At 41.2% G+C, this 26,996-nt stretch overlaps 1 protein-coding gene across 1 annotated transcript in view; it reads left to right on the forward strand.

Annotated features, from left to right (window-relative positions):
* NGLY1 (N-glycanase 1) overlaps nucleotides 1–26,996 on the forward strand; it is a 714,901-nt gene that overhangs the window by 523,630 nt on the left and 164,275 nt on the right. Inside the window, exon 7 of the mRNA XM_044064776.1 lies at nucleotides 22,730–22,875. Coding sequence (XP_043920711.1) covers nucleotides 22,730–22,875 — 146 coding nt within the window. The remainder of the gene's footprint in view (nucleotides 1–22,729; nucleotides 22,876–26,996) is intronic.

A 26,996-nucleotide genomic window follows, 5' to 3' on the forward strand; every position in this document is an offset into this window, starting at 1 on the left:
ACCCTTTTGTCCTTCCTGATAGGATGCCTGACTGATGTGCTGTGGAGGCAGTTGGGGGTGGGGTGGGATTGGCTCTGTATCCTCTAGCCTGGCAAGTATAAACAACAGATTCCTGGGTGATAACATTATTTCCTGTGGCTGTCTAATTCCATTTTCCCATCTTCCAAAACAGAAGAGATTGGTTCCAGACGTTCCACCCAACCAGCAGGAACTAGTAGAAGCAGAAATTTTAAAGCTACTAGAAAATAAAGAGAGTCCTACCAGTCCCCAAAGACCAGCAAGTATCCGGAGTCTATTCAAAGTTCTTTTTAGTTCCAAAGAAAACAGGGAACCTCAGACCCATTTTGGACCAGAGTCATTTAAATCAATTTGTGAAACAGACAAAATTCCTGATGATGACAATTCAGTCCAGTTTGCCTCTTCTGAGGAAGGACATCTGGGTATGCTCGATAGATTTCAAGGGCACATACTATTACATCAAAATAAAGAGGCATTCAAGGAGATTTTCTCTGTTTCAGGCTGGGAGCCTGTCAGTTCAGGGTGCTGCCTTTTGTTTTCACCATAGCCCCCAGGGTGTTCACCAAAATGGTGGCACTAGTAGCAGCAGCACAGCTTCATAGGTTCATAGGTAGGTACTAGGCTATCGGCCCAATGGCCTGCGTAAGCCTAGCCAGCAAGGTACCATAGCTTACGCTACCCAAGAAAGTTATTTCCTGTGCCACTGTCCAGCAGAGACACAGAAGTGATCCCCGGGGTGTATTTCCTATTTCCCATCCACACATCAAGATTTTTCTTGAAGAGTGCTAATGATCTGCTAGAGATCCAGGTATTCCCATATTTGGACAATTGGATACTAACAGCTACATCAGATATAACATTGTGTCAACACAGAGACTTCTTTTTCTGGTTGCTTCAGGAATTGGGCATTACCATCAACATGGAAAAAATTCAATTTACTTCAACTCAAGCTACAGCATTCAGTGGATGACGCCTGAATGTGGCTTCTTAACTAGTCAACCTTCCCCCTCACAGGGTGCTTTCCAGCCAACTGACAGCTTCACCTCTCATGAGACATCATTCTCCCCCAGCCAGCCTAGTACTTCAGATTCTAAGGTTAATGACTTTGACCATCCGCATGGTTCCCTTAGCAAGATATCACTTGAGAGTGCTTCAGTGCAATGGTCACAGGGTCACAGTCCTCTTCATTCAAAGATATGAATCACTTCAATTGCAGGAACCATGTATTTTGATAGACAACATCTTCATCATTGACAGAGAGGCTTACCATCTTGAGGGTTGCTCCTGCAGCAGTAGTGATGACAGATACTTCCCTCTTGGGTTGGGGGGGGGACTTCAAGGGAAACACTGTCCAAGGCTACTGTTGCAGACAGAGGCAAAATTCCATATGAATATTCTGGAGATGAGAGTAGTCCTGTTAGCATCGCAGGCCTTACAGGATGCTCTCCCTAGAGTTATTATAGCTATTTGGACAGCCAGTATGTTGGTAATGTGGTATCTAGACAAACAGGGAGGAACACGATCCTACCCTTTATGTTGAGAAGCCATGAGGGCATGGCAATGGGTGATATCTTCACAACATTTTCTCATAGAAATGCACATCTCTGGGTATTCCAGTGTTATAGCAGACAAATTGAGCAGGTGTATCCTGATGCCTCATGAGTGGTCCCCAAGTTTAATAGTGGCTGCAGAGATTTTCAGTCACTGACGGCAACCTTGCTATGATCTTTCTGCCTCCTACCTCAGCTACAAGTGCAGCAGTTTTTTTGCCCTAGTCCCTCCACAGGGAGGGTCATCGAGTGATGCTGTTGCCTATCACTGGCCTGGGGTCTTCTCCATGCCTTCCCTCCACTTCCATTAATGAACAAATTCATATAGAAAGCAAGGATGTGAAAAGCCAGGATAATCCTCATAGCCCCCTTTTGGCCCTGATGATGTGGTTTCCCCTTTCTATGGCATCTAGTAGTTCATCCACCTTGGATGCTGGACCACTTTCCAGATCGCCTTTCTCACCTACCCAGATTGCCTCCTCCGGATCAGAAATCCATTAAGCTGACTGCTTGGTTCCTCCAATTTTAATATTAGCCAGAGATGGTAGTATGCTTTCTCACGTCTTCCCAGAAAAACTCTACTACCAAGGTTTATCACAGTAGATGGAAAAAGTTGTATCTGGACATTTTCATAAGGTCTATACCCATTCTCAACTCCAGTTCCTACTATTCTAGTTTCTTTCAGAGTTCTTTCAGGCTGGTTCCAGCTAAACCACAATTCCTTCACAGCCTCCTTAAAAATATCAAAAGCCTTCTTAAAGGGAACCTTTCTTCTTAGGCCACCTATTCAAGACCTAGTGCCTCCCTGGGACATTACAATTATGTTACAGGAATTAAATCAATCACACTTTGAACCCACAGCATCATTAGACATCAATTTTCTCTCATGGAAAATGATCTTTCTAGAAGCAGTAACTTCAGCCAGAAGGCTTTCCGAATTACAAGCCCTTTCTTACACCACTGCATCTGGTCTTTCAAAAGGACAGAGTTTTTTTAAGAACCAATGTTTTTTCCTACCAAAAGTGGCATCTGAATCTGCATTGAACCAATCTATTCTTTTACCAGTTTTCTTAACATTATTTTCTAATAAAGTGAATACATATTACATATGCCAGACTTGTATAGTCAGTTGTGATTCTACCTTCACAGGACAAGACCATTCAGGAAATCGGACCAGTTATTTGTTGCTTTCTCTGCAGAAAGGCTTGGTATTGCAATCTAAACCAAAAGCATATTAAACCAGGAGTGGTGGCTGCATCTACAGCATTTGCAGGCCAACTTCTTATTGATAATGTCCGAGCAGCAGCTACTTTGTCTACAGTTCACTCCTTTATTTCTCACTACAGATTGGATGTACAGTCTAGATCCCATTTGTTCATTGGCTCCACCATTCTCAGGAATATCCTTCCACGAGGCCACCCAGGCATTAGTGCTTGGGAATCTGTCTCACAGGTGAATCAGATGAAATTAGACAACACTGGATATGAAAGTTATGCACTTAATGTAATCATAGAGTCACATTATCTGTTTTGCATCCGGTTTAACATCCCACCTGCCATGCCTTTCAGTTTGTAATTTGTATTCCTGAGGACTGGGTTAGGATTAACTAGGCATCTCTTACATTTGCTTAAAATGTGCCTGATATATGGCTACAGTTACTAGTTAATTGTATTGCTTATGATAGTAATTAGGATTTTTAAGCAGGGCAAACTCAATATGATGTGATTAGGTGGAGCACAGGGAATAAAGGGTAGAGGAGGAGCCAGAACCCTGGTGCATCAGTGCCAACGTCAGATCCCATCGATTCCTACAACCCACAGTTGAGTGAGATGAAGAACAGACAACATGGATCTATCTTTATGGTAAGGACATAACTTTTGTTTAATCAACAGGTCTGTTTCTAGCTTTCTCCTTTCACAGTAGGGAGACACTGAGGAGGGCTGTATTCTTCACCCATTTGTTATTGCTTCTGCAGTGCTGATCTGAAGGACAGTGCAGCTGTGTGAAGCGTTCACTTTACCAACAGATATTCAACTAAGGAGAGAGCAGTAGTTTAGAACGTATTATACCCTCCCACCTTCTCCCAGTCTGCTTTGGGGTCTGTTTACATAATGTGTAGTTTAGCGCCTTGCACCAACTTCCTAATGCCTGCTAACTAACTCTGCCCCTGCCACTAACCCTGCACCTTACCTTAAAAAAATACTGTCACTACCACTACCTATTGCAAGTTCAGAGACACCACATGCACACTAGATCACCTTACTTAACTCTAAATCTAACCTGCACACACTTTCCCATGCCTCCTAACAGTAACCAGCTAAGATTCACACAGACTACTACCCCAAATGCATACTTATCTCCACAAATCCATCTTCCATCATTTAACATTGTTACCACTCAAGCACATACACACACAAACATTTACAAACCCAAAAATTGTATGGCCACATTCTGTTCTTTTGCTGAAGTAAGTGTTCAAAAAAAGAAACATAACCCATGTATGATAGCAGTTGTTTTGACAGAATCATATTTTTCTGAATCACAATTCACAAAACAAATTTGGCTGAAGCAGTGATTCATTACATTTTTTTCTCTTTTCTCAAATGTTGTGCAAGTGTAGAGATAGTATATTGAATTAATAAGGGTGTGTAAGGCTTGCCTTGTTAAAAATATATATAAAGTATGTTTCTCTAACAAAATTTTCTGGTAAATGTTTATGTCTTAGTAGTGTTTCACTGAGTGTGTTTTTCTCTTTTCTCCACTATTGTGTGCCTGTGGAGTTTATGAAAGGTGGCAAGCAGGGGGACTGCAAAAGGAATGTTTAGTGTAATAAAGTTTTTTCAGTCAAATGCTGTTTTATGAAATGAGGTTTCAGTCAAATTTGTTCAGTGATTTGTGTTTTGGTGAAGTGAGATTCAGTAAAAACACACACACACACACACACACACACACACACACACACACACACACACACATGTGTATCTAATCTATACACATACATACATAAAATATTATATATGGATCTGCTTCAGTAGATCGAACTTTTACGAGTTCGAACCACATATAGCCGAAACCATATGTTCTAACTCATAAAATGTTTGAACACTGACGTAAAACCACATAAAAGCAAAAAACGCAAAACTAAACATCTATAGCAGGGGGGTTATGCCGCCCTACACCCCCCACACTCCCCTTACTTAAATATACCAACTCTGAGATCGCAGTACATTGCGGAAATGGAAAATCTTTCCTTTCCGCTCTGTACGGTGATCTCCATTCAGTCAGATCGGACTTTTACAAGTTCGAACATATGGTCTCGGCCGTATGTGATTCGAACTTATAAACGTTTGATCTACTGAAGGGGACCCATATTATATATAGATATATATATATATATATATATATATATATATATATATATATATATATATATACCTTGTAATAATTGTTAAGGGGCAGGAAATCGAACTAAAAGAGGTCGAACGAGGTTAGTCGAGACTGTGGAGGGATGTCGCACTTCATTGAGGAACAGGGAAGTACCCCATTTATAGTAGAAGTTAGCCAAGTCCGTCGGGTGGAAGACTGTAATGTTGAAAATGTCAAATAGACATTCCCATTTTCAACATTTCGGTCTTAGCTGTTATAAGATTTCAACGTTATTTTTCGGTGTTGTCATTGTTCGACTGGATCAGTTTCAAACATACCACGGTAAACCTATATATATATATATATATATATATATATATATATATATATACATATATATATATATATATATATATATATATATATACACACACACACACACACACACACACACAGAGAGAGCGCTACCTTCAAAAGCTCAAACTGTCAAGAGTTTGAGTACTTGAAATATTTGCTGCAGAGTCTGAAATTGAATGGATCAAACATTGCTGGTGTTTGGATGTATGAGATCAGGGTACAGTGGGGATAAGAGAATTTGCTCTTTCTCCACTGTGATGCTATCTTGGAGTTGGTATATGTAATTAGCAGGGCTTGTTGGGGGGGGGGGGGAGTGCTTGCCCCCTGCAAAAAAAAATGTTTTAGTTTTTATTCAAATCTTTATGATTTTAGGTGTTTTGCTTTCAAATCTTTTTGATGTGTGTGTGTGTGTGTGTGTGTGTGTGTGTGTGTGTGTGTGTGTGTGTGTGTGTGTGTGTGACTCTTCACACTTACAGTTACAGGGCAATATAAAAATCAGAGACCTAATCATGCATTAATCAACTCTAAGGAGAAAACATAAAAACAGTGAAAGAAAGTAAATGTATGTATGAATGTGAGTTTAAATGTATGGGGGGGCAGTCATACATCTAAAACGCTTAAACTCTCCTAGACTAACAAGGACATTCTGCAGTATTTGGAGGGGGGGGGGGCAGTAGATACCAGAACAAAACACATATTGGTGCTGGAAACACCAGACACCAAGGAAAAAGCAATTTATTAAAAATGTAGAAATTTAATCATCTTCAGCACCACTAGACACCAGGGGTACTTTTTCATACTACCTGAAAAGAAAAAAAAAAGTTAAAGAAAAAGGGGGGTTGGGGGTCCGAACCGCACACTCTTTGCACAAGAAGCAGGTTTTCAAGTCGGAGTCCTAACATTCTTCAGTAACTAAAGAGGGTTTGTGTTACTTTTTTTTTAAAGTGTAAGAAGTATAAAACTCTAATATCTGGCATTATTCACTGACTGCAGAGGTCCATGAGTTGAGGGACAGGGCACGTATAAGAGGCAACATCAGGAATGTTATGTAAAATCGGGAACAGTTGAAAGGTATGGGGTTGTGTCTCTGTGTGGGGGTGGGCATACCCTCATGTGGTTATGCTAAGGTTCAGGGACAAAAACCTGAGGAACATTAGATAACACCAGGAAGAAGCTTTAAAACTATTACTTGAACTTACTTAAAAATGTAACAGAGCAAAAGGTCTAGCATTGCAATGTACTTTATGATCAATAAAAACAATGAATCAGCTATATCTGTAATTATCAACTGACTGTATGGAACTGTAATTTAAGAAGGTGAAGACAAAAGTAAGAGAAAACATCAGACATGTTCCATCAACTGAGGGACCGGTAAGAGGTAGATCAGTGTGCTTGTGTTTGAATGTGTGCACGTGTATGGGAGAGTGTATAAGTGGTGCTTCTACCAAAAATGATATATGGGGTGCTGATCTGTTCTCACAGTAACTAGCGGTGATTCAGAGCCAATAAAATCTCAAATATTTGTATGCATGGCTGAACACATGCAGAATTTGCCAGTCTGAAAAAAATGAAAAATTACTATTTTAGTGAACTAAATGGCTATATAAAATTACAGTGGCCATTTCTGGGGTAATCAGACAGAACTGTCAGCAATAAAATATGTTGGTGTTCCAGCCTTAAAGACATATGCACAACTTTATCTTCACATAATAGAGTTTACTCTGTCTAAACTGTAGGGATACAACTCCAGTATTAAAAACAAAAAAAAAACTTGTGTATTTACAACAAATAAAAAGGAGTTTTACCTACAATGTAATGATATCTCAGTAGAGAAGCTTCCAAGGCCATTGTTGAGCTCAGCTTACTCTGTAGAAGTCTGGCATGTCACCTAAAGTGAAAAATGAGTATAATGCCAAATAAACTGGCAGTAAAGGCGTATGAACTAAAGTCTCTGATGTCTAACTGTGAAAGGCTACATCTCAGTCCCTCTTTGAGATTTCTTTATGAAACTCACACCCTATGATGGTGGCAGTTGGCTAGCTAAGGATGAATTTGTATCTTTTATTCTAATTTCTGGGGTCATGTTTTGTTCGAGAATCTGTTTACAAGATGTGGACATTTCATATGTGTGGTGGTAAAGAAAGAGAAAGGCATAAGCATGTGCACTGCCCTTATGCTAGCCAAATCACACTGTTGTCCTGTGTTTTCACACATACCCTGTTTCCTATTGCCCCAATAAATGATAACCAGTTTCTGTGTATGATGTTAGGCTGTGGTAAAAGTAAAACAATTATCACACTAATTTACTTCAGCTTGTACCTCTAAAAAGGCTACAAACCATAACCACCTACTCCAAGCCATAGCAATAATTGCATTTATTATAATTACCCTAAATGTCCTTTGATTTCATCCAAAGATTACCCCCTTAAATAAACATATGTGGTGATTATCTGTAATGCTTAATCCCCAGAAATAGTGAAAAACTACCACATTATTGTGTTTTAACATCTACTGTGTTGTAATCCACTCCATTTGATCACAGTAAATGTAAATTAAAATTGACTAGAAAGGAGTTGTGCTATGAGCAGTGTGTGCTTACTGTAGCGACTGCCTACAGGAGCAACCTGGTTTCTCGTTGCAAGTAAGAAAAGCCACATAAATGCAAGCCGCAACTAAAAGAAGACTGAATGTGTTCTTCTGCTAGTAGTTTTTAGTCATATGACTTAAGTCTGTCAGGCAACCACCAAAACTGGCTGCAAAGAGCAGGAAATTGCAGGTAGTCCGACTTAATAATAGCATATAAGTTGACTGCCAATGTCACGTTATGTATGTGGGAGTAGAGGTGAGAAAATATGTTAGTAAATAGCATGGCCTCTCATTTCAGGTTAGAGTTCCCAATGATTTTAATGAGAAGCTGCAGAGGTAATTATTTTCCAAGTTCAGTTAGTAGGCTAACAAAGCAAATATTTTGCTGTCATGTTGAAAATTTGATGTTTTGACCATTTTAACATCAGTTTCATATGAGTTTTAAATAAAAAAGGACAAGTTAAAAGTAACAGGGAAAATTCGGACACCTTACTTGGTATATTGCTGTGGTGCCAAGTATTCTTTTAACACATAGGTAACATCAAAGCAGTTATTTCACATGTGTCCTTCAATATGAAATATAACTAAATTAAAAGCAGAAAAATATTACTTTGGTCTTGGAAAATAAAAAAAAATGCAGTTTTGAAATTCTTCAGACATCTAAAAGGCGATACTGAGAAGGCATTTTTTGCCATCAAGAAAGCCCCCTTTTCAGAATGTATTAAAAAGTATGGAATAATCAAAAATGGCATTCGTTCCCAAATAAAAGCATTTTTATTCTAGAAGAAATAAGACATCAAGACACTGTTTATGCCTATCAGGAACTTAGTCCACTATCAGAAATTTAGACAATATTCCAGTGACAATGTTGTTCTTCTTTTGGCTTTTCCCAGTTAGGGGTCGCCACTGCGGAACTCCGGTCCGCTAATGATTGGCAGTAGATTTTTACGGTGCCGAGGTGCCAGCTCGAAGCCCAACCTTTTACGAAGGCATGCCCATTCACACATGTCTTTCGAATGCCACTCGACTGTGGGGAGGACATGCAGACTCCACACAGAAGGTGCTCCAGCCAAGAATCAAACGGGAGAACCTCTTGCTATGAGGCGACAATGCTACCGCTGCACCACTGCGGCTTACAATATTCTAGTGACAATACATCTGTCATATTATCATTTTGTGTATAATACAACAGAGAGACTGGTCATAGGGCTAGTTCCTGCTGTCTGTGAAGTTATGTTCACTTCCTAATAGAGCTGCAAGCACTTCTAGGCACAATTTCTTACAATACACCTCGGAAATGTCTCATTAAGCATTGTGGTGTCTCACAGAAGTAGTTCTCAATGTCTTTGGTCAAGTATTTTGATCAAAGCTAAACATAATAGGTGGACAAACACCCAAAATCAGGGGCAATTTTTAAATATTACTCTAATTGACTAAAAAGGTAACAGAAGAACTTTTGCATTAACGTGCATTTTCAGAACAATAACAAGTATGAAATCTAATGTCTGGCATTACTGCCTTCAGTGCAATTCTCAGGGATTTATCAGAAAATAAAAAACATGAGGCAAGCTCACACGTTCTAAGAATTTGCGCCGGTTGACAAGTTATGCTTGCAGCCATTCTCCCCATTACCATTCCCAGCAAACAGATGGTTGTCCATCCCACCCCATTTTAACTGCATTGTTTTAAGTTCTGTCAAAAGTAATCTACCTACCCACACTACTGCTGCTTGCAGCACACTTTAGTACTTATAACTGATAAAACCAAACACCACAGCAACCTATTTATTTCAACATATCATCTCATTCTCAGGCCTACATCTCAGATCTCCCTATTGCCACAGCTGCTTATCTCATTCATGCTCATTCATGCTCTCCCACTTCGGCGACTCCTCTATTCTGTCAGTAGGCTGCACTCTGACTTGTGCTCTCTCTTGTCAGGTTGCATCAGCAACAGAAACCATGATAAACCAAGGCATATGGATGCACTATAAAGAGAACAACAAATAGAGAATGAGAAGCATCAGGCTGACTGCTCCACTGGGAGGCAATCATACATAAGCGGCTGGGGGTCTTTGTTTTTTAAGCAAAAAACAGAGAGTTTTCTGCATTCCATAACCAGAATGCATACAACATTGTCCGATTAAAAAATTTTTGACATTCAGAAAAAAAGTTAAGGCTTGAGACCTGATTTCATAATGTGTGTTTGGAGCTGCAGATGTTCTTCGTGTTTCACTGTTGCAGTCATCACATTTGGGTTAATCCCTGCCATGGTAGCCCTCAGTCGGCCCGAATACCAGAGGCTTAGTATTTCTGCGTCAGTTACCATTGCGCCAGGACTGATGTCAGGTCATCAGTAGTATAAAATAAGCCAGCCGACGCCATTACATCAGTCTTTCTTGCCAAGGAGCCCAAAGCAGAAGCGGTTCGCATGAGTGCCAGTTGGCCACTACCTGAGTTTTCGTTTTCTGAAATGAAGTTGAAGTTTTCTAAAGCTAAATACCCCATTGGGGATTCTTTTTTCTTGCTCTAACCGATGTCAGAAAAAGTTAACAATTGTCTCGCCTATGGAAAGCAAATACCACACAGAGACTTTCATTCTTACTGAGTGCCGGTTGGCCACTACCTGAGTTTTCGTTTTCTGAATTGAAGTTGAAGTCTTCTAAAGCCAAATACCCCATTGGGGATTCTTTTTTCTTGCTCTAACCGATGTCAGAAAAAGTTAACAATTGTCTCGCCTATGGAAAGCAAATACCACACAGAGACATTCATTCTTACTGCGTCACTTACTTAGACCCAGACCACCACGTCCCCCGCTCTCTTTGTTCAATGCCACAACTATACATCATCGAGCCCTTATTGTAGCTAACTATTTTCGCTCATAATCCTCGAATTCCGATATGGCTTTGGTAAGCCATCCAACAGCAGATCTTCTGAAAAAACGTAAGGATAAAGACAGAGACAGCAATGCTTCCGTTAAGCTAGTCATCAGTTCTCTGGTCCACAGTGAGGCGCTTTTGCAGCCCCTGATGCCCGCTTCTGTGGATTCGCAGGCCGCTATCGAGACCCTTTCAGAGTCTGGTATGCCACAAGACTCTTCATCTACTAAGGATCCTGCGGATGTCTCTACCTTGGATGGGTCTGGAGCCACTGAGCAGGCACCAGCTTCTGAGGAAGTACTTCGCACTACCGATTCTCAACACAAACTGATGACTTCTTTCACATCTACCGCTCTTTCAAAAACTGCCGGGTTTCTAAGGCCCAGGGTACGAATCACACCCAAGAAACCGACAGCCCAATCTCAGGCACCTACTTCCTTGCCTCAGTCTCAAGTGCCTAAAATGGCAAAAGACCTTATAATGCTAATCAGAGGAAGACAAGCTACCCCTTCCAAAAGAAAAAGAGATTTGTCTCCACTACTTTTATCTGAACAGGAGTCCGATGAATCTGAGGCATCTGAATATGAAGACATGCAACCCCTCTCTGCTTATGAGGATTTTGATGCAGGGGAATCCATTCCTTCAGCCTCTCCACCTGAGGACTTTTCCTTTGGGGAAAACCTACATACTTTAAGGGAGCATTTCCAATGGGAATGTCAGGACTACCCTCAGTCTAAAAAGAGACTCAGGGAATTCTTATATCTTCCACAGCACAGACCTCTGGCCATTCCTTCTGTCCTGGATGTTGTGGAGGATACTTTCATGGAATCTAATTTGACTCCTGACACCCTCCCTCCTGCTCCCAAGAAACCTGACAGGTACCATAGAGTCCCTGACTCTCAAAAATGTATTTTCAAAAATCCTACTGCTGACCCTGAGGTTATTTCTCAAGGGCCTAAAGGAATTAATGCAACTTCTGTTAAGAATCCCACCCTCTCAGATAGGGATTCCCAAGCATTAGACAGATGGGGTAAAAAAGTGTACACCTCTGCTACTTTTGCTATTAGAGCATTAAATTGTCAGTTCCATATATTAAAATTTCAGCAACATACCATGGACCTCCTCAAACAAAAAATATCAGCTTTTCCTGCTTGTGCAGAAAACAAAGTTACCAAAGTCAATGCATTCTGCAAGTCAACTAACTAAGCACACCTTACAATGTATTTTTGATGCCCTAGAAGCATCTTGCAGGGCAGCAGTCACTGTTTCTGTCCTTGGAGGGCATGCTTGGCTTAAGGAACAGCCCTTGCTAGACCATGTCAAATCCAAATTATTGGACGCACCCTTGCACAAAGACAACTTATTTGGCAACAAGGCAGAGGAGGTCATAAAAAAAGATGGAAGAAAAAGCTAAATCTATGCAGACAGTTAAGGACTTCCTGCAGGTTTAGTAGGCATTGTCCCTCCAAGCACTGGTCCTTTCCTGCCCCCTTCAGGACAGCTCAGCCCAGACCCCGGGAAAGCAGCCCCAGGGAATACAGAGATCAAAGCAATGGAGTTCCTCCTCTTCAAAACCAGGGAGTGCCAAGCCACCCCTCATGGTAAGAACTCACAATGACTCTCCATTTCCACCCCCTCCCTCTGCCCACCTGCACTTGCCCCCAGGAGAAAAACTCTCCTTCCACGCAAGCACCTGGGCCACCATTACCAATGACCGCTTGGTCCTCAACATAGTGTCCAATGGATACAAATTTTACTTCCACACTCTACCAACCCCAAAGGGGTTCCCAGATCTTCCTCCAAACCAGTGGGCAGAGGCCAAAAAGCAAGTCCTTTCCCTACTCTCTATGAGGGCAATAGAGCACGTTTCTGCAGAACATAGGCCAAGGTTTCTCTCCAGACTCTTCCTGGTACCCAGAAAAGAGGGTACCTGGTGCCCCATCCTCAATCTATCTGTTCTAAACACCTTTCTGATGATACCAAAATTCAAAATGCTCACCCTCCAGCAACTACTACCTATGCTCTTCAGGGATGCTTGGTTAGCCACCCTAAACCCAAAAGAGGCCTACCTACACATCCCAATCAGGGAATTATGCAGGAAATATCTACGTTTCAGGGCAGCATCATTGAACTTTCAGTTCTCTGCTCTTCCCTTTGGCTTATCCACTGCTCCCAGAGTTTTCACAAAACGTCTGGCTCCTGCCACTGCTTTCTGCAGGCAAAGAAATATTCAGATTTACCCATACTTAGACAACTGTTTAATTCAGGCAGTCAGGAAAAGCTGCTCAAGCATCTGACCTTTGTAAAGGACCTACTGACCTCCCTAGGGTACACTATCAATGAAAAGAAATCCAAACTAATACACACCCAAACAATTATATTCCTGGGAGCAAGCCTGGACACGGCATCCCAGATGGCATTCCTTGCACCAGAAAAGCATACCTACCTGACAGTCTATTTCTCTCAACTAGTCACCAAACCCAGTTATCCACAAGGAAAATCCTACAAGCTCTAGGGTTCATGGCTTCCTGCATTCTACTCATTGCATATGCCAGACTGCATGTGAGGAAACTACAATGGTACCTAAAAAGCCTTTGGTGTCAACACCCTTAAGACTTGGAAACTCTTATACCAATGATACCTTGTTTAAGGAAATATTTTTTTTTTGGTGGGCAGCAGCACGCTACATCAACAAGGGACTACCCTTCTCACAGCCCACTTCACCCAGAACCCGATTAAAACAGACAACACCACTGTGATGTGGTATATCAACAAGCAGGGAGGGACTCACTCATACCCTCTGTGCAAGCTCGCCATGACCCTTTGGCACATGGTCATAGCCATGCAACTACACCTGTTAGCACAATTCCTGCCAGGCTCTCTAAACTCTCTGGCAGACAACTTAAGCAGAAATCTTCTGGACCTACACGAGTGGCAGCTAGACTAAAGAACCTTCACCCTTGTAACTCAGAAATGGGGCACCCCGAAGGTCAACCTCTTTGCTTCCCACTCCAACCATCAGCTCAGCAAGTTCTGCAACAGGGAACCTCACTGCAAGGCCTGGAAAGTGGATGCTCTATCCTTCCAATGGGTCAACCTCTCGATCTATGGATTTCCCCCACTACCGCTCATTACAAGGGTACTGCTTAAAATAAGGGAGGAAAAACCGAGGACAATCCTGATTGCCCCAAACTGGCCATGCCAGCACTGGTACCCACTGCTGCGCAGCCTGTCACCTCTGCCACCATGGCATCTCCCTCAGATCCCAACACTCCTGACCCAGAGGGAAGGAGAATTCATGCATCCCCAATTGCAGACCCTCAATCTGGCAGCCTGGCTTATTCCATAACCATTGCATAAGCTGCCAATCTCAGCAAACAGGTTCTAGATGTTATACGTGAGGCAAGACACCCTAGCACTAGAAAGTCTTATGCTGACAAATGGAAAAGGCTTTGCACCTGGATCCAGGCTATGGGAGCCGGGACGGCACAGCCCTACCTACCTCTCATCCTGGATTACCTTGTTGATCTACTACACAGGGGTCTATCCTTTTCTTCTATTAAAATTCATGCATTAGCTATCTCTGCTCATTTCAGCACAGAGCCACCTCTTTTCTCACACCCTCTCATCAAACAGTTCCTAAGAGGGGCTAACAACTTAAGGCCACCCAGAAGAGCACCTTCCCCAGCTTGGGACCTTTACTTTGTGTTGGAAAAGCTCACCCTACCCCCTTTTAACCTGCAGCTTTATAAGAGTTAAAATTCCTCTCTTGGAAAACAGCCTTGCTTCTGGCCATCACTTCAGCTAGAAGAGTTTCAGAGCTACAATCACTCATGGCTGCAGAGCCCTTCATCATTTTCCATGCTGACAGGGTCTCCCTCAGGACTAACCCATCCTTCATGCCTAAAGTGGTGTCCAGTGTGGCTCTCAACCAATCCATTCATTTTCCCACCTTTTTCCCTAACCCACAAAACAAGGGGGAAAGGACTCTACACTCTCTAGATGTGCACAGACAGCTCAGATTCTATCTGGATAGGACTAAATCTTTTGGAAAATCTGACCAATTGCTAGTCAGCTTTGCATCAGGGGCAGAGGGTAAGGCCATATCCAAACAATCTCCAAATGGATAGCACACTGCATCCATTTCTGCTACAAACAGCACGGGAAAGTGCCTCAAAGGGGGTCAGGACACATTCCACCAGGGTAACCTCCACCTCTGCAGCTTTTCTCGGAGGGGTCCCCACCAGGGACATCCTGCAGGCTGCAACATGGACTTCTGTTTATACCTTCAGCCAAGTATTACCACCTGCCTATCTTCTCCAAATCCAGGGCAGGCTTTGCCACCGCAGTCTTGCAGGGCATTCTAGCCAGCCCAGGGTCTTCTTGACTGCCTCCACCATTTTCTTCAGCTTTGGGAATCAACCCAAGTGTGATGAATGCAACAGTGAAACACAAAGAACATAGTACAGTTGTGTACACTTACCATAACTGTAGATGTTCGAGTTTATTCACTGTTGCAGTCCTGGTTTCCCACCCTCCACCCCCCTTGTCCCTCTCTCTTCCTCACACTTTACAGGGAATTTTTGGTATTTACTTTCTATTGGTGGTGTTCTTCCACCATAAACTAGCTCCCTATTTGGGGGCTTCTGACAGTTGGGGCAAGAAAAACTGATGTAATGGCGTCGGCTGCCTGATTTTATACCACTGATGACCTGACGTCAGTCCTGGAGCGACAACCGACACAGAAATACTAAGCCTCTGGTATTTGGGCCGACTGAGGGCTACCCCTGACAGGATAGCCCAAGTGTGATGACTGCAACAGTGAATACACTCGAACATCTACATTTATGGTAAGTGTACACAACTGTACTATATCTACAGTTAGTCACAAGAGGTAGCTTTCATACCTATATATCTGGCTTATCTTGAAGGGGTGGCTGTCTTAACCCCCCCTCCCCCCCAAAAAGGCAGCAAACAGTATTAAGCAGATACCGCTGCTGCACATATCCTTGTACTGTGTATCTTTTACAGTCAGTGCCTTGGTACAAAGTCCCTGCATTTTCACATTTTCAGAAGGGTGAAACTGCCACTTTTGCATAAAATATTCCAAAAAGTCAAAGGTTTAAAAATCCTATACTTACTTGAGAAAAATCTCTGAAGCTTTCACGTTTTCAAAACAGAGGTTATTCCTTCTTTTTCAAGCTACATCTACATGTGATGAAGCAGCAGGTTGCTGCAAAAGCTCTAACTTTTATTAAATAGTTTTTTTATTATGCAGCTGTGTGGTCAGCTTTATATTTAGTTATTTTTACATCTACCAACACCCAGCTTTTTGCATTTGTAAAATGCCACATTTTCTTTAAACATCACTTCTTATATTAGCTGGGAGCACTGCTTGTAACTGTTTTTAAGTGCACATACCTGTCTTTTTGCCACCATCCCCATTCATTGTGTTCTTATCTTGATGAATCTGCTTTATTTTCTGTACATTATTTCTCGTCTTCCATTATATATTTCTTATCCAACTTTCATCCTGCATCTTCCACAATACTGTGTACAACCTGCTGCTTTCTTCTGTGTACCCTCATTCTGCTTGCTGCTTTCCCTGTGTTATCTGTTTACAGGTCCCTCCAACAATAGAGTCAGGTATTGCAGTTCCACCAGATTATTTTCTAAAGCTTCTTTCTAGGCATATCACATCATAATAAAGAGTGTAGTTACCACTGTCTCATTTGGTAAATTTCCCTCCATTGCCTCAGAACTGGTATGGAAACATATCTCTAAGCCTATAAGTTCCTCCATCACTTGAAAAATATTGTTTACTCTAACCTGTTCTGGGTAGTCTCTGGGACAGCTATTAGGTACTGCAGAACCAAATGAAGACCTGCTGTAATAGGGTGCATGGTGTGCAATGCAGTAAATTAGAGCATATGCACTTTGTTTTCCTTTTGTATAAGGCTTGCTTGATTTCACTTTTCTCTTACTGAATATTTGCTGGATCCCAGTTAAGATGTCCTTGTAACTTACGGACATTGACTGGCTGCATGTTAAGAACTGTAAGAGTATGTCATGTAAATAAAATGCTGCATATATATTTCTTTGTAACTGTAGGCAAAGATTTACTGCTGTCATTTGGTCTTTTGTCAGGAGCAGTTGTTGTCTAACTTTATTTTTTAGCAAATTCACCACGTAGAAATATTTAGAAGAAAAAATAAACTTCTTATATTTATAGAAATTTAAGGATAGGTGTAAATTCTTCCAGCCTAACATTTGCATGATCTACACATGGCCCCTTGCAAGCATACTAATCTGGCCAAAAGTAGAGTGTTTTTGTCTTCTTTAGAGAATTTTAATTTGTTGCATTGTTGTTGCAATGATCTGCTCAGCTAAAATGAAGGCTGGTATAAACAATATATGGCAAATGTCGCAGTTTTATGTAATAAAGTATAACTTCTGCTTTGCTCATATGGAGAATATGGTTAATCATTTACATTATTAAAAACAGAATATTTTTAATTTTGACACTTTAGAGTCAGTCCTGCTCTATATCCTTCTCCTTATAGCGTTTTAGCCACTTCTGTTGATCGGCTTAGGCTTACTTGACTTAATGACCATTTGAAGTATGCAGTGATATCATGTGTCACTCAGCGAGCATTCGTCTATGTGACCCAAGAAGAATGGATTGTCATTATGGATAGACTTGCACTTTGCTGCGGCCTGCTCCTTGTTGCTGATGTATGTTACAAGCATCTACCTGTAAAGGAGCATTGAAAGAGATTGTTTCTGCCAGCAGATTGTAGCGACTTTACAGGTTTTTACTTCCATAATGTACGTTTTGTGTATTTATTTTTGAGGATGCGTGGGGGATACTGGAAAGATGTTGCCTGCTTTTCAGCTGTGAAGTGCAGCTTTTCCAAAACCTGAGTCACTCTTGGGAAACAGCTGAAAATTTGATGCCATATTTCTCACTAGGAAGTTATAACAGTACCAAATGGATACTAAGTTTGAATTAAACACCCAGGAGTAGTAGTGACAGCAGTCTTGGGAGGAGTCAGTTAAGCCTCTTTTTATTGCTGGACTTTGGCATTCTGTTAACTGTGTAGTGGAATATGACTGAGTAAAGTGTGCTGCAGCAGTTAGATGTAATGCAGCCACTAGGACATGTGCTGACCTCTTAGTATCTTTCATTACTCCCGGCGTGTTCGCCCTGTCATTCTTTCGAAAGACACTGCAGTCTGTGACACTCATGTGCAGCCTATGACTGACCCCCCCCCCCCCCCCCCCGGTGCAGTTCATGATTTGGCTAACTGCTGCTACCAGGTGATATAGAGTCAGTGGGGGTGGAGCTTCATGTGTTAAAAGTGATAGACACAGTAAGTGCTTGTACCATTCAAACTTTCTTTCTTTCCTGAGGACTCGCTTTTGAAAAATCCTGAAGGTAGTAAAATCCACTTTAAAGTTCCCATTTGACCCTTGTAGCATCTCCCAGAAGTGCACTGACTGTTACCATTGGGGAAAAAGAAGAGGAGACCTGGGTTTTCTTTTCCCCGAAATTTGATATTAAGGTTTCCTAAAAACATCTTATGAGGACATTTTAAGTATGTAGCATTGATTTAAACAGTTATTGAAGTACTGGCATACTGACTTTGTCAGTATAATTCCAGAAATAAAATATAGTTGTCAGAAGTTAAATAATTTGCTCCACCCGTGAGTCTAAACATGGAACTGTATAAGTCTAAGAATACACAGATCAGCCAATTAATATCATTATGTCCTACATGGAAAATTGTGTTTTTTGGTAAAAGAAGAAAGGTTTAAAACATCTATGAAGACTCAGGAATCTGGTTTAAGAACAAATTCTGGATCATTTTGTGGAGAATGATAATGCACACATTTGTAATAGATAAAATTGTGTTTAAATATATTTGTCTAAATAATTTGTCCAGTCTATTCATAATCTACAATATTGCTTTAATAAGCAGAAGTTTGCAAAAGAATTTTGAAATGCCATACCTTATTAATAAGAGCATGTTTACATTTATTACAGATTATTCACTCAGAATATTGAATTTAATATAATTGTGATGCTTTTAAAGCCAAGGGGTAATATCTGTTATATTTGTTAAAAATTAAAGAATAAAATTTGTCACAAAAAGTAAGAAATGTTTGCTTGATTCAGATACAGTACTTTAAAAGTGAGGCATCTGCAATATGAGCATTTTCTTCCTATCATCATTCAGAGGCTTAATTATACATTTTTATTTTTTTCCTCTCATTTTTGTATGAGGAATGGCTAATGTGAGTTCATCTTTGGAGATGATATTGGTCATTTAAGAAGATACCGGTGCCTTTGCCAAGTAGCAAAAATTTAGCAAAACAAAGTCTGAAGACTGCTGGTCAGTTCAGGCTTTCAGTTTATTGGCTTCCACTTTTAAAGGTAACAGTAACAGACATCCAGGTAACTACTGAATCTAGTAGAAGGTTCACCAGTGTAACTGATGACTGCATCACCTTCTTCAAGAGCTGTGTGCATGATTTTTGTCAGAGTATTCTCACCTTTTGGGCTAAATAAACATTTCTTTGTCTCACTACATTGTCACTTAGTCTTATACCTGTTGGTTTGTTCTTTTATGGGGCATAATATATATTGCTTATTTTTTAAGATGCATATTTTGATTTTGTTACCTGCCCATGATCCAGCAGTAGCAGTTACCAGGCAGCAGCAGTGTTTTCCTTCCTCTGCATATGTTTTTCCTTTTCTGTCTTGGGATTCATTGATTTGGTGAATAACTGACTGTTTTTTAGGGAACTTACCTTGTCTGCATTTGAGCCAAGTTGTGTCCTGCAGGGTACCTGCCTTTTCATGGAATTGGTTCTAGTTCCAGAGATTTCCTAGGCCTAAACCTTCTGTTGAAGGAGTGATGTGGATTCTTTACAAAATGCTTTGCATGTTGATATTAAACTTCTTCATAAGATGTTTTATATTTTTTTAAGAATTCCATCCATACCTCTCAACTTCAAGAATTCTGGAAAAGCCAACAATAATTGGGGACAAATGCCCAAAATCAGGGACATTTTTAAATATTGCTCTCTTTCACTTAAAAAGTTAATAGAACAAGAGGTTTTTCAGACCAAATCAGACTTAAAATAGAACTGCTTCAAGGTTGCATGCAAAGTCTTGAAGAATTTGCTTCCTCATGTTTTGGTATCTGGGGAGAAACATCAGTCTTTCAATAGCCTTTGGCACCAAAAGAGACAGAAATCTGTTTTCAAAACAATATATTGATAAAAAAACAGGATTACTCGTTAAAACACACTTCCTCACTGCTAGCATGAGGGTAATTGTCAAACCAGTGGAATCTGAACACATGAGAATTATGGCTGATTCTCTTACTAGCTTTAAAGCAGGGGGTTCAAACTAAAATACAGCTGTTCGCATCTGCCAGGGAGTCATGACCATGTCCATACATGTGGGTGGGAGCAGAGGATAACATATAAATTTGTACCCTCAAGACAGGGGAGGGGGGGTGGCAGCGGCATGTAAATTCAGATTCTCAAGGGAACATGACAGTGTAGGAATGATAAACATTACTGTATCTCCTCCATTCTCATTGAGCATTCCACCTGTATTTACATGTTTTTTGCATTCATGCATATTTTGCATATTTATATTGACTGCATATTTTTTGCATTTATGTAGAGGAATACTAACTTTACTATGTACACATTTGCTGTTATTATTTAAATTAGTGTCACGAACTTAGATCCTTTCAGTTTGTTGCACCAGACTGATGCTCTTATTCTTACTTAGCTCATATTCCATTAATTACACAAAAGCCGTAAATGCACTGGCACTTTGCTCATTTGAATTTACTTGTTGCTTTTTAGTGCCGACACAAGCATATGCTTCCCCATTCTTACTGTCTGTCTACACACAGAAAGCCAGCCCTCTACCATTTAAATGTAAAGCATTTTTGCAGCTGCTATTAGGCATACATAATTTTGACATGCATCAAGTGATCCTTCTGTTTTATTCTGTCTAGTTTGCCTTATTATCTTGCATCACCTACACGAGACAAACACAAATGTACATAGTGATGTTCTTTGCTGCATATGTACTGTTCCCGTGATTGCTTTAGGTTTAGCTTACAGTTAGTTTGATGCAGCCACAGAATGACCAACTAGACAGCTTTCTTCTTATTTCAGATCTGGACCCTAGTTACAGAGGAGTGACCCACAGTGGCACCAGTGATTAGACTGCTTGACTGATGCTGCTCTCCATGAAGCCATTCTTATTAGCTCAGTATCATGAAGCAGCTGAACCAGAGGGAGAGGGGAAATTGGACCAGTCATCAAACAGGAGCAGGGAAGCATCAGCTACAATAGAAGTACCTCCATGCACTGGTTATACCAGTAGCATCTTGTGAGGGCCACACAATACATGATGATGGGTCATATCTGGCCCTTAGGCTAGCACTTTCAGACTTCAGATTTAAAGGAATGCTTGTTCCTAAGAAACAAAATGCAAGTTATTGAATGCTGTCTGTACACTGTCAAGTAATACAGTCTGTATAGTGCTTCCAGCTCCCAGATGGCTAAACCCAGGTGATTAAACAAAACCAACCATGGGTAAATCCTGTGATACACACACAAAGTAGTTGACTATTGCTGTTATACACTAACATTATTTAAAAATGAAATTGCTTACCTTTTTAAATAATGCCGTAGTATAAACTGACGTTAATATTCTTCCTCAGCTTCTTCCTTATGGGATGTCTGAATTATGTACTGTGCATGCATTCAGGTGATACGTGCTGATGCTTGTACAGTACATAGCTATCCCAGCTAATTCTTTTACTTGTTTTTAAGTAGCCACATGGTGCGTATTGTTGGATATCTTTCCAGATCTGGCATCCTGAATAGTCGTCTTTTCATTTTCTTTTTAATCAGACCTGTGTGCTTGCAGAGTGCTCTGCTTGCTGCTTGAACTTCTGTTCTGCAGGTAGCATTCATAACAGTATACTTTAAAGCGTAGTTTGGTTTATTTATTTATTTTTTTTTTATTTTGTTTCACGCTGTGTTTAAGTTTGATACAGTGGAAAAGGGCACTTGTGACATCCGTGAGTTTAGTATCATTGCGCATAGCTACAAAATGAATTTCTGTAAGTAATTCTGGGTTTACAACAAGCACAGAGTGTGTTGTCCAGTGAACGTGTACATTTTTGAATAATAATGATCATTCATTTTATAATTTATGTTAACCTTCCATTCTGTGAGCCCTTATCAGCTCTGATTGCAACTTATTTTATTTATGTTTTCTAATGACAAAGATCTATTTCGAAAAGAACAGTCTAGATAACTTAACATAGAAGGACATATTTGCAGGGGTTTCCTTCTGCTGATCTCTTCTTATTTGCTATGTCAATAATTTGATAAAGAATGTTTTATTCCCCCCAAAGACACACACACACACACACACACACACACACACACACACACACACACACACACACACACACACACACACGAGTACATGCTCACACAAGTGCACGCACACACACTTCTTCTCTCCCTTTTGAATGCAGAGTAGATTTGGCAGGATTCTTTCATGTTCGGTTAAGGTCCCTTGTATTCTCTTTTTAGTCCTGCCCTTACTGATTTTGTGCTCACTACTTCATTTGCAGACAAGAACCAGGCTGCATGTTCCTTTACATCATTAGGTGATATTGTTGTGAGCAGAACCTGGCATCCATTCTAAACAGTTGCCTGTTATCACATAGCCCTCAATGGCAAAGTTACAATAATGAGGCATAAGAACTGAAATCAACTTCAAGATGGCTTCTTTTAAGTTATGTAAATCATTCTAGTAGTATTATGCTGCTTTAAAAAATTATTGGATAATGCAAAACCTTGTAGCAAAGTGAAGGCCTTGTAAATAAAGTTGAAAGTAAAACTCTGTCCAATTTTCTTGCAGATCACGTGTGGACAGAGGTGTATTCTGCATCTCAGCAGAGGTGGTTACACTGTGATCCCTGTGAAAATGTCTGCGACAAACCACTTCTTTATGAAGTCGGATGGGGAAAGAAGCTATCCTATGTCATTGCTTTCTCCAAGGATCAGGTAATGCTTTAACATTTCAGATCATGTTCAGTAACATTCTTTTCTATAAACCCATGTTTGCAAACCAAAACAGCCTCTGCTATAGCAAAACTGCTTGAAATATTCCCTTTCCTGGCTGGGTAAAAGGAGTACCTGTTGCCATTAAACAGGGTTAACACCTGCTTCTGTTTTCACATGACAGTCCTGATTTCGGCAGGACAGTTATGTTCTTCAAAAAAACATGAAAAATAATAAATATCATTGTATTTTAGGAAAATATTTTCAACTTTTCCTTTAACAATGCAGGAAACTGTGATAGTATATTTCAGAAATGTTGTGATGATAATTACAATAGAAACAACTAAATTCTACAACAGATACTTTATTTTGATTATAACATGAAATGAAAGCCGTGATTATTACTCAAATGACCCATGTTTCAGTGGTGGCTCAGGTGCTGGAAGAATACAGCTGGGGTGGATGAGAGCCAGTGCCAGCTTGCCTATCCTGATGGAGGGAACGTTTACTCCTCTGCTACTATAGAAATGGATGATTAAAGGTCACTGAAATGGACAAAAGCTGGAGATGTGGGCATTGTGATCCCAAGCCTACATTGGTAGCATTCATTGAATGTGGATGGAAGCATGCACATGCACAGTGAGAGCAGAGGATGCCATCTAGTGATGCAGGTGTTCATGGCAGCAACTGCATCTGAGGTTAGAGCTTCATCACAAGCACTGTCTTTGCTGCAGCGCAAGTGAGGACAAACAGCCTCCATGGCTGCCTGTATGACATCCTTTCTAGTTGTCTCCTACCCTCATACTAAGGATACCCAATACAGTGGAACAGATCTGAAGAAGACTAATAGAAGTTGGAGGGAAAAAGCATACAAAAAATTTTGTTTTGGTTCAGAGTGTGGTTTACCCCTGCAAACCTAGTGTTTCACTAAGGCATGGCCTGAAGCTCAATGCCAAAAAGTGTATTGTCATCCCCTTTGGTAAAAACTCTGTACCCATGAAGTACCACATAGCTGGTAGTCTACTTAATGCCGAAAATGTGATGAGACCTTGGGACACAGATGGACAGTAGTCTCTCCTTTGATAATCACATTGCCACAGTGGTCAGGAAATCCTTCTACGTGGCTCATCTCATCACAAAAGGATTCTCATCCAGAAAAAAAGAGGTAATTGTTCCCCTCTACTCATCACTCATTAGACCCATTATAGAGTACAACGCCCCTTTTGGTATGTACCTCACAAGACATCTACAACAACTGGAAAGACCACAGAAATACCTCACAAAGAGGATTACTGGCCTCAAACAGATGCCCTATGCAGACCGTCTCAAAAAACTAAAGCTTTACTCCATCGCATATCGCCTACTCAGGGGCAATCTCTGCCTAACATACAAAGCTATGTCAAACCCAGAGCTGTTGGACATGCTCCACTTAAAGAAATCCCAATCCCTCCGAGCTACACGCTCTAGGGACCTTAACCTTGTCACCACAATAAACAGAACATGCTGGAGGGATAGATTCCTGTCCCAGAGACTTCCCATACTCTGGAACAGACTACCTATCTATGTCAAACAGAGCTCCTCATTAGCACTCTTCAAGAAAAATCTTGATGATTGGATGGGAAATGGGTAATTCACCCCGGGGATCACTTCTGTGGCTCTGCTCGACAGGGGCACAGGAAAATAATTTTCTTGGGTGGCGAAAGACAGGGTACATTTTTTGGCTAGGCTTGTATGGGCCCTAGGGCCGATAGCCTAGTACCTACCTATGAACCTATGTTGAACTTTGGTCATCTTAAAAAGTAACAGTTTTTGGTATTGCAAAACAAATGTTGCATATCTTTTGGAGGTATGCCTTGTTGTCAGATGTGCAAATGATTGTGGAGTCATCTGCGTACTGTATTATGGAGCCTATTGTGTGGATGTGTGGAGGGTGCTGGTGAGGATGTTAAAGAGGAGGGGATCAAGGATAGAGCCCTGTGGTACACCGGTATTAACTGGGAGGTATGGAGTGGGAGTAGAGTTCCATTTTACTGACTGATAACCATTGGACAGATAACCTTTGAACCATAGAAGGGTGGGCTGAGAAAGAGAGACCTAAGGAGGACAACTATGTCAAAGACTTTAGACAAGTCTAGAAATAAGGAGGAGACTAGATTGCCGTTATCTCTAGCTTTATTTATAGTATCTATGTAGGTTAGAAGTGCAGTGTTAGCAATATGGGAAGGGTGGAAGCAGTGGTGTGTGGGAGACAGGGGATGTTCTTCGTGTTTCACTGTTGCAGTCATCACCTTTGGGTTATTCCTACTGTGGTAGCCCTCGGTCGGCCCGAATACCAGAGTCAATGTTTTTGTGCACAGGCTGCCATTGCCTGTAGTCTGACATCAGGTTGTCAGTGCTATAAAGCAAGGCGGCCAACGTCATTACATCAGTCTTTTTTGGTGTGGAGCCCGTAGCAGAAGCAGTTCTCACGACTGCCGATCAGTCACTACCAGAAGTTGAATTTCAGCAGAAAACACCTAAAGCTAAGTACCCCATTGGGGACCCTTTTTTCTTGCTCTAACCCATGTCCGAAAAAGTTAACAATTGTCTTGCCTGTGGAAAGCAGATCTCAAACCGAGACTTTCATTCTTACTGCATCACTTGTTTAGGCCCAGACCACAATGTCCTTCGTTGCCGGTTCTGTGCCCTCTTTAATGCGAGAACCATTCGCCGTAGAGCTCTTTTTGTAGACAATTATTTTCATGTTCCATCTTCGAATTCCGATATGGGGTCCGTCAGCCAACAATCTGTCGACATTCCAAAAAAAGTAGCAATAAAGACAGAGACAGGCCACACAAAGCTAAGCCTTCCAATGACACAACCGCTAAGCAAGTCGTCAGTTCTCCGGAATTCAGTGAGGTGCTTTTGCAGCCCCTGATGACCGACTCACTTTCTATGCAGGCCTCTGCTGAGACCCTTTCAGAGTCCGGTATGCCGCAGAAATCCACTTCGTCTTCCGAGCCTTTGGCTGTCTCTGCCTCAGTTGGGTCCAGAGCCACGACGCAGGTACCGTCTTCCGAGGAGGCCTTTCGCACTACTGATTCTAGACAGAAACTGATGTCTTTGCATCCGACTACCGCTTTCCGAGACCATCTGATTCTCTCAGGCCTAGAAACCAGGCCAATCCTAGGAAATCTACTTATGGCCACCGTCTTGCTACTGCTCCCCCACCCCAAGCTCAAATGCTTAAAATGGCAGAGGGTCTCATCTCCCTTATCCGAGGTACTCAGACTCCCACTTCAAAAAGGAAAAGGCATCCTTCTCCAGAAATTATGACAGACCAAGAGTCTGAGGAATCTGAATATTTGGCTTTTGAAGAGGAACAACATCCCTTAACTGTGTATGAGGATTCAGATGCAGACAAATCCATCCCTTCTGCCTCCCCTCCAGAGGATCTCTCTTTTGGGGAAACCCTTCACTGTCTCAGGGAACATTTTCATTGGGAATCTTAAGACTTCCCACAGTCAAAGAAATGACTTAGAGAGTTTCTGGACCTACCTCAGCACAGACCCCTGGCCATCCCACCTATTTTGGAAGTGGTGGATGATGTTTTCCATGAATCCAAACTAGCCCCTAATGCTTTGCCTCCTGCTCCAACTAAACCTGACAGGTACTACAGAGTACCAGATTCTCACACATACCTGTACAGGAATCCTGCTGCAGACCCTGAGGTCATTACACAGGGACTCAAAGGAGCTAAGACTAGTTCTGCCAAGAATCCTCTTCTTTCTGACAAAGACTCCAGAGCTCTGGACAGATGGGGTAAGAATGTATACACCTCTGCAACCTTACCTATCAGAGCACTCAATTGTCAGTTCCATATGTTAAAATATCAACAACACACTTTGGAACAATTAAAACAGAAGATTGCTATCTCTCCTGACAGTGCCAACTCAAAAGAGCTGGCAGAAGTACTACACTCTGCTTGTCAAGTGGTCAAACAGTCATTACAATGTGGATATGATGCCCTAGAATCCTCTAGCAGGGCAGCAGTGACAGGATCTGTCATTAGGAGACATGCATGGCTGAAAGAACAACCTCTCCTTGATCATGTCAAGTCTAAACTTATTGATGCACCCCTAGAT

Source organism: Protopterus annectens, chromosome 3.part0 (assembly GCF_019279795.1).
Source record: "Protopterus annectens isolate FY-2018-M chromosome 3.part0, PAN1.0, whole genome shotgun sequence".
Taxonomy (NCBI): domain Eukaryota; kingdom Metazoa; phylum Chordata; order Ceratodontiformes; family Protopteridae; genus Protopterus; species Protopterus annectens.